At 42.3% G+C, this 9,209-nt stretch overlaps 1 protein-coding gene across 1 annotated transcript; it reads left to right on the top strand.

Annotated features, from left to right (window-relative positions):
* Positions 1-2,803: 2,803 nt before the first annotated feature.
* On the top strand, positions 2,804-8,172 carry LOC107574407 (MAU2 chromatid cohesion factor homolog). Its single transcript, XM_016260845.1, has 12 exons — positions 2,804-2,915; positions 3,156-3,259; positions 3,339-3,416; positions 4,198-4,263; positions 4,363-4,446; positions 4,529-4,578; positions 4,921-4,998; positions 5,161-5,272; positions 5,725-5,815; positions 5,934-6,061; positions 6,651-6,739; positions 7,742-8,172. The coding sequence occupies exons 1-11, from the start codon at positions 2,834-2,836 to the stop codon at positions 6,723-6,725; spliced, it is 948 nt and encodes a 315-aa protein (XP_016116331.1). The 5' UTR covers positions 2,804-2,833; the 3' UTR covers positions 6,726-6,739; positions 7,742-8,172.
* The last annotated feature ends 1,037 nt before the right edge of the window (positions 8,173-9,209 follow it).

Here is a 9,209-nt window from a genome sequence, read left to right as displayed (position 1 = left end):
GGTTTCTAGGAATGATTGATTTATTTCACTGCTCGAGTCGTCTCTGCTTTCACTAGCTCAGTTTATATTGTCCTGTGGAGTGACAGATGGGGTTTTAAAAGTAGAAACCGTCCATGGAGTAACATAGAGTATGAATCAGAATCAGGAGGAGCTTTATTGTTGTATGCTTGAACGAAAGGTGAGTATGGCTCCAGAAGCGTCTGGAAGAGACACAGAATAACAATGAGCAGTGTTGGGGAAAGTTAAGCTACTTTTAAAAGTAATGCGTTACTCCATAAAAGTAACTAATTGCGTTACTTTAGTAGTTACTTGAAAAGTAATCTGATTACGTTACTCACGTTACTTGTAATGCATTACCCCCAACACTGACGATTAATGTCTAAATGTTATAAAACACATATTCCGTGTAGAGATTTTTATTCACAACATAATCTCTCTTAAAATACTTTATAGGGTTATGATAATCAAAAAAGTCCTGAGCTAGATCAAGCATTGATCTCTGCAAACCAAACTATAACTTGAATTAATTAAACACTGCAGAGCTGCTTTAGAACAGAAAATCAGGTTGTAATTCTAACTGAAAGCGACACGGACTCTGGTTGTTCATGTTTAATTCTGTAAAGCTGCTAGATTTAAGGCTCTATAGTGCTTTATAAATAACCGTGAGGTGACTGGACTTCACTGGAGCGCTGAAACATCCACATCTCTGTAATCAGATGCTTTCTTAACTGCTGCTTTCTCACCGCTGGCAGCTTTTGTTGTGTTTATTTTGTTATTGAGAGGAAAGCGCGCAGCATATATTTACATATTCATCCAAACGCCGCTCAGCAGCTTCAGGTTCGGCTGCGTTTGATCTGATCTGAAGCGCTGCGTCTTCTTCTCTTGAACTGCATCAGGAGAGCTGAATTACAGTCTTGTGCTACAGCGCCACACTGGTCTAACCCCATTACTGCAGGCTCTTACATTAGCTCATATGAGATCAAACCACTACTCCACAACAAAAATATTTGTAGACAATATTTAGTTGTCGATAATGTCCACTAACCGTTTCAGCCCTACTGGTGAGTAGTGCTGTGTTCAAAATATCGATACGACGATGTTTCTCTATTAACAGTGAAGCTGTGGCTTTAATTCCTTTAGAAACAATGATGCTACCAGCTCCTTGTTGAAAAAGATAATGTAGCTCTTGAGCGATTAAGCTATTTAGTTGATAAAACTGTGGGGCAGCGCTAAAAAGTTTGTTCCTGGATGTCTGAGTTTGGCTGCAACGTGATCTGTGTGTGTGACTGCACTTAACCAAACTGCTTCTGTGTCACATAAATGCTGGCACAGACGTGCAGGTTCGGCTAGAGTTGCTTTGAACTCGTGCATCTTCGGAAGCGGAGCTGCGCGGAAAGTTACAAAAAATGTTGTGCACACCGCCATGCGAAACGACGTCGCACGCACTCAAAGCGAACTTGCTGACGCTCGAGTATAAATCAGCCTTGAGCGTGTGAGCGTTAGATACAGTGAAGACAGCGCGTTAGTTTAGAACTCTTCTAAAAAAAAAATTATTGTAGAGAGTGTGTTAATTTGTGCAATGATAACCTACCAGCAATGTAAAAAAAATTTTTAACATATTAGAATGAGTACATTACAGTATAAAATTATTAGAACAAGTACGTTACTATTTATGGGCTTAAAAATAAGATGCAAACAATCAGAATATTGTACCTGGTGGGGATGTAACATGTAAACATGAAACATACGCCATTACCTTTATTGTACTGTGATACAGTTATAGAGGCGCTTCATAATGCGGAGCTCAGCTGCTGCTCTGCCTATAGTTAGAAATGGCACTATAGTAAGCAGTGTTTAATAAACAGCTGTTTTACTAAATTCTGCTGAGGTGAAATTCAGTGCAGTCCTGTATCGTATCGTGGCCTCTGTATCGTGATATGTATCGTATCGTGACTTTGCTGGTGATACACAGCCCTACTGGTGAGCCACGTCATGTCCGACATCACGCATTTATGCACATTTACTACTTTTTTTTTTTCATGTTCCTTTTACTTTAATGTGAAGAAATTATTCTGTCTGAACACCGTGTTACCCGAAAAAATTAGCTCAATAAATGCTATTAGGCATTTATTTATTTTATCATTGGTTGTTTTGTTTTCTTTATGCAAAATATAAATTGATCATCAACAATTTTTTTTTCTTTAAATTTGTGGTGAAATATGAGCACCTGTATGCTTTTTATTTACGATTTGATTTGTCACCGTTTCTTGATTATTTTAGAATTTTGTTACTTTCTTTGATTATTTGAATAGGTACATATTTATTGACATTTCATATTTATTAATTCGATGGAAAGCAAATGAAATTTCTTTTCTCAGGTTTACAAATTAGATCATTGAATGGTGCAAAATTATGCTTGTTGATTGATTATTTGTTTAAGTTGTGTTTTCGGTATTGTTGTTGTGAGAAGCACCTGTGTGTTTTTACTTGTGCTGATTTGATTGGAGTGAGAGGTGAGGTGTTTATGTGTGTGTGTGTGTGTGTGTGTGTGTGTGTGTGTGTGTGTGTGTGTGTGTGTTTCAGGTGACGGTCATGCACTCGATGCAGGCTGGGTATCTGGAGAAAGCCCAGAAATACACTGATAAAGCCCTCATGCAGCTGGAGAAGCTGAAGAGTGAGTCGCGTCACATCACAGAGACTCGTGTTTGTGTGTTTGTGTGTGTGTGTGTGTGTGTGTGGTAACTGATGTTCTGATGTGTGTGTGTGTGTGGGAACTGATGTTCTGATGTGTGTGTGTGTGTGTGTGTGTGTGTGTGTGTTTCAGGTGACGGTCATGCACTCGATGCAGGCTGGGTATCTGGAGAAAGCCCAGAAATACGCTGATAAAGCCCTCATGCAGCTGGAGAAGCTGAAGAGTGAGTCGCGTCACATCACAGAGACTCGTGTTTGTGTGTTTGTGTGTGTGTGTGTGTGTGTGTGGTAACTGATGTTCTGATGTGTGTGTGTGTGTGGGAACTGATGTTCTGATGTGTGTGTGTGTGTGTGTGTGTGTGTGAGTGTGTGTGTGTGTGTGTGTGTGATAACTGATGTTCTGGTGTGTGTGTGTGTGTGTGTGTGTGTGTGATAACTGATGTTCTGGTGTGTGTGTTTGTCAGTGCTGGACTGCAGCCCCATCCTGTCCTCGTTTCAAGTCATTCTGCTGGAGCACATCATCATGTGTCGTCTGGTGACGGGACACAAGGCCACAGCGCTGCAGGAGGTGTGTGTGTGTTTGATGGAGCGGTGTGATGCTGCTGCTGCTGCGGTGTGTAACGTGTGTGTGTGTGTGTGTGTGTCAGATCTCTCAGGTGTGTCAGCTCTGTCAGCAGTCTCCACGGCTCTTCTCCAATCACGCGGCTCAGCTCCACACGCTGCTGGTGAGACCTAACTCCACCACATCACAATCATCTCTGCTGGAACACACAAACAAATACCAGCTAACAGTGAACTCTTTAAAAACAAATTTAATTACAAATTTTCTGATAAAAATGGGATTACAATTTAAAAAGCATTTAAAAGCAAAATCTGGTTTGCTGTGCTTGTTTTTAGAGCTGCACAATTTGGCCAATGTGTTTTGATGAAATTAATATAGCTATTAAAATGATGATGATAATTTATAATAGTTTATTTATAATTTTAAATAACAAAAATAATGCATAATTTATTATTATTACAATTATTGTTAATAATAGTTTTATATTACAAAAAAATATACAAATTTATAAAAACAAGAAAAAAAAATAATAATTTCATTGTAAAATAATAAAAAATGATTTCACTTTACAGCTGTAAAATCAATGATAATATTTAGTACTGCCTTAATTTCTTCATTTTCAAACTTTTATTTGGAGCCCTTAAAGATTCTCTGTAGTTGATGTGTGCTTCATTACAAGCTTGTGAAGATGTTTGGCTCGTGTTGCATTTTTCAATTAAAGCGACTCGACCTCACAGCAGACCCAGGTGGAGTTCACGTGACGCTGAAAACACCAGATCATGAGCTGCTCGCGTGTAAATGAACACAGTGACATGCTTCACTCTGAAACACAGAGCAGATATTTAAGGATAATCACACTAAACTATATCAGGATTCCAGAAATCCAGTCTCTTCAGTGGATCAGTGAAGCGCTCGTATCGTCATGTGATGTGTTTGTGTTTCAGGGTTTGTACTGTATCTCTGTTAACTGTATGGATAACGCTGAGGCCCAGTTCACTACAGCGCTGCGGGTGAGACACGCAAACACACTGTTCTTACAGACGTGACCGAGCCGAGCTCATTCATTCATTCATTCATGTGTGTGTGTGTGTGTGTGTGTGTGCGCGCAGCTCACCTCCCATCAGGAGCTGTGGGCGTTCATCGTCACTAACCTGGCGAGTGTGTACATCAGAGAGGGAAACAGACATCAGGAGGTCAGTCGTCATAAAACACATTACTAACATCATCAATAATCATCAATAACTCAGTGTTCTTCTTCTGTCTTCATTTGTGCAGCTCTACAATCTATTAGAGCGGATAAACCCGGACCACAACTTCCCCGTCAGGTACCACCGATGATGCACACGCACACTCACTCACTCCCACACATACATACATACACTCTTACACACACACATTGAACTGATTCGTTCACACAGCTGATTCATTCAGAAATGAAGCAATTGACTGTCTTTATGTATGAATCACTAAACCATTGGCTCACTTGATTTGTTCAAAACTGTATGTTACTCTGAGACTAATGAATTGATGAATTTTACAACATTAACACGTTTATTTCTGTGAAGCTGCTTTGACTCCGTCTGTACTGTATAAAGCACAGAGTTTTTTCAGCCTTCATCTCTGCTGTTATAAACTTGTGAAGTTTTGTGTTTCTGCTGTGTTTCCAGTTCTCACTGTCTGCGCGCCGCTGCCTTCTACATCCGAGGCCTTCTGTCCTTCTTCCAGGGACGCTACAATGAAGCCAAGTGAGTTTCCTCTTCCTGTTCTCAGACCCGTGTGTGTGTGTGTGTGTGTGTGTGTGTGTCTGTAAGAGTGAGTGAGTGTGTAAGTGAGAGTGAGTGTCTGTGAGAGTGAGAGAGAGTGTGTGTGTGTGTCAGAGATGCTGATGATCACGCATGTGTTTGCAGGCGTTTCCTGCGTGAGACGCTGAAGATGTCCAATGCGGAGGATCTGAACCGTCTGACGGCCTGCTCTCTGGTGCTGCTGGGACACATATTCTACGTGCTGGGGAACCACAGAGTAAATCACACACACACATTGACACACACACACGTCTGGTTTGCTATCCTTGTGGGGACTCTCCATAGGCGTAATGGTCTTTATACTGTACAGATCGTATATTCTATTGCCCTACACCAACCCTACCCCTAAACCTACCCCTCACAGGAGACTTTCTGCATTTTTAGATTTTCAAAAAAAAACTTCATTCTGTGTGATTTATAAGCTTGTTTACCCGTGGGGACCACAATTTAGGTCCCCACCGTGACACAAGTCCCCATGAGTCTGTGTGTATTCAGGTTTACGTCCCCACCAGAATAGAAAAACAGGTACACACACACACACACTCGTTCATGAGGAACTGTGTATCAAACACTGTAGCTCTCAGCGCTTCCTCCTCTCTCAGACCAGAGCGTTTGCCCAAACTGTGCGCTGCTGGTCATTGTGTGTTTCTGCTGTGTGTTTGTGTGCAGGAGAGCAACAACATGGTGGTTCCTGCGATGCAGCTGGCCAGCAAAATCCCAGACATGTCTGTGCAGCTCTGGTCATCAGCTCTGCTCAAGGGTCAGTTCAGCAGCACACACACACACACACACACACACACACACTTCCTGTCACAGTAACACACACACACAAAAATATGTGTTGGTCAGAAGCTGAAGTCACGTGTCCGTCTGTCCAGATCTCAATAAGGCCTGCGGGAACTCCATGGACGCGCATGAGGCTGCACAGATGCACCAGAACTTCTCCCAGCAGCTCCTGCAGGATCACATCGCCGCCTGCAGCCTTCCAGAACACAACCTCATCAGTGTACGCTCTCTCTCTCTCTCTGTCTCTCTCTGTCTCTCTCTCTCTCTCTCTCTCTCTCTCTCTCTCTCTCTCTCTCTCTCTCTCTCTCTCTCTCTCTCTCTCTCTCTCTCTCTCTCTCTCTCTCTCTCTCTCTCTCTCTCTCTCTCTCTCTCTCTCTCTCTCTCTCTCTCTCTCTCTCTCTCTCTCTCTCTCTCTCTCTCTCTCTCTCTCTCTCTCTCTCTCTCTCTCTCTCTCTCTCTCTCTCTCTCTCTCTCTCTCTCTCTCTCTCTCTCTCTCTCTCTCTCTCTCTCTCTCTCTCTCTGTCTCTCTCTCTCTCTCTCACACACTCACTCACTCACTCACTCACACATACAGGCTCACTCGCACACCAGTCAAGAGAATGTCTGTCCATCATTATATCTAATAGTATTTTGCATTTATAATAACATTTATGACATCATATACAGCACTGACAGCACCATTAGTGAGACGAGTCACCTGACACAGCTTGTGTTTTAATGTTTGATGGGAGGAATGTCTCATAATTAATTTCCACATGAGAGTTGTGTTTGTTTTGAATGTGTCTGATCGTGTTCTCTGTGTGTTTCAGTGGACTGAAGGCCCTCCACCTGTGCAGATTCAAGCTCAGAACGGACCCACCACCAGCCTGGCCAGCCTGCTTTAAACACACACACACGCTGTACATACAGGTTATCCACACACTCTCTCTCTCTCACACACACACACACACACACGCGCAGTACATACAGGTCACACACACACACACACACACGCGCTCAACATACAGGTCTCACACACACACACACACACACACACGTGCAGTACATACAGGTCACACACACACACGCGCGCTGTACAGACAGGTCTCACACACACACTCCGTACATGGCCTTATTTAGACATGACCATGAATATCCCTCTATGAGCATGTGTGTGAGATTTTGGGTGGAGGGGGAGGTCAGCATGCATCTGCAATCGCAAATGTTGCCAAAGCTGCATTTGAAATCATCTAGACAGAACAAAATGCTACATGTGTGATATGACGGAGCATGTTGGTATTCATTGCTTACTCTGAGCTAGTATTAATGCTGGGGCAGCAGATACGTCTTTGTGAGAGTTTATATTCCAGATGGCTGTGTCACGGCCATGAAATCAGAGACGTTTCATAAAGATAAATCATCAGGCACTCGATGATATCAATAAGAGAATCTCACGATATGACAAAGCAGTCGCTGAAAAAGAAGAGTTGTAACTGCAATACTATGATTTTTAGTGCAATTATGTATCTCATAATGTTGTTTTATGTTTTGTGATGTGGTGCCGAGCAGGAGAGTTGTTCATGGCTGACGGGCGGATGAAGGAAGCTCAGTTCTGTGTGCAGGAGGCAGGAACTCTCTTCCCCGCCTCACACTCAGTGCTGCTGCTCAAGGGCCGCGTGGCCGAGCTCAGGGGCAACGACACGGAGGCCAAGAGCCTGTATGATGAAGCTCTTGCCATCAACCCCAGAGGACACCAAATACTGCTGCACCTGGTCACACACACACGCTGTACATCACACACACACTCTCACAAAAACACACACGCTCTACCTACAGGTCACACACACACGCTGTACATACAGGTCACACACACACGCTGTACATACAGGTCACACTCACACACACACACACACACTCACACACACACGCTGTACATACAGGTCGTCCTCACACTCTCACACACACGCTCATGGGCTGTGTTCAGAGCAAGGACAGATGGGGGTCAAAGGTCACAGCAGATCTGTGTTTTAGTTCAGAGTGTTTGTGTCCTGCTCCTCCTCGTCTGTTTAATTGCTGTCGTCACACATCGTTCCTCAGACGGGTTTAGCTGTACTAGTTAGCAGCAGTAACCAGCGCTGCGTCATTCAGTGTGCGAGGATGAATCTGCAGCATCCTCCGATCGATAAACTAGAGACAAGTGACTCTGAATTCATAGTAACTCCTCAAACCTCATATTCACCACAAAATAAAACCGATTTCAGTCAGAAAAATGAAGCCTTAGGTTTTAGGAATTATTTTTTTTTTTTTTGCATTGTCTTTTTTAACCCTTAAATTCTCATTATTGTAATCTTAATTTTGTTGACATTTCAATTATTAATGCATTATGGTAGTATTTGTTGTACTTTGTTCTTTACAGGATTTATGCATTTACAGTAATGATGGGGAAAACAATCTTCAAACAGGCTTCACTTTCATATGATTTTTCATTATTCTGTGGTGAAGATGGAGGTGTTTAATCCTGAGCTTGTCAGAGAAAGAGTGTCACAGACTGCAGGAAGAGGATGTCATGTGACCAGCAGAGGGCACCACGTGTCTGGCTTATGTTCAGCTTCACTCCCATAAACACTGAATCTGAATCTGAGAGCAGTTTGTGAAGCTGTGATGTGTGACGGCAGTCTCCTGATATTTTTACACGCGTCTCATTTTGTGCTTTTGTTCTGCACCTCTCATGTTTTACTCTCTGTACAAACGCTGTGAGGACAGTCAGAGGTATTCACCTCTTCCTCTGTAGTTTTAACAGATACATTTATTACATTTTATAAAGTTTGAATATTTATATACTACATTTAACCATGTTATAATCTTTGTCATTATTTTGATTTGGAATAGCCTTCGTTTGTATAAATGTTATGAAAACTGTTGATTCTGTAGTTTATCAGACGCTTTAGTAAAGCTCATTCTGCTCTCGGCTCAGCCGCCGCTCTTTCTGATAACTGTTTAAACTCTCATATTTCTTTGTGTCTTTGTGCTTCAAAATCATCAGGATTTCTTAAATAAAATTGGAGAAGTGTATGAAGGATCCTGTGTGATTTATTCGGCGTGTTTCAGATGTTGACGTCACTCGATATGAAGAGAATCAAGAGTTCTGCAGCGTTTGTGACTCAATGTTTTATTCCACAGAAAATGATGCAGATTCATCTTAACATGAGAAAAAAGAAATGTAGCACTGCATCAGTGTCTCAGCAATGGATGCTCTGCAGTGAATGGGTGCCATCAGAATGAGAGTCCAAACAGCTGATAAAAACATCACAATAATCCACAGCACTCCAGTCCATCAGTTAACATCTGGAGAAGACAAAAGCTGAGACACATCCAGCATTAAGATGATT

Source organism: Sinocyclocheilus grahami, unplaced genomic scaffold (assembly GCF_001515645.1).
Source record: "Sinocyclocheilus grahami isolate Dianchi unplaced genomic scaffold, SAMN03320097.WGS_v1.1 scaffold2216.1, whole genome shotgun sequence".
NCBI lineage: Eukaryota > Metazoa > Chordata > Actinopteri > Cypriniformes > Cyprinidae > Sinocyclocheilus > Sinocyclocheilus grahami.
Note: the sequence above shows the minus strand (reverse complement) of the source record. Positions and strands in the feature narration are given on the sequence as shown.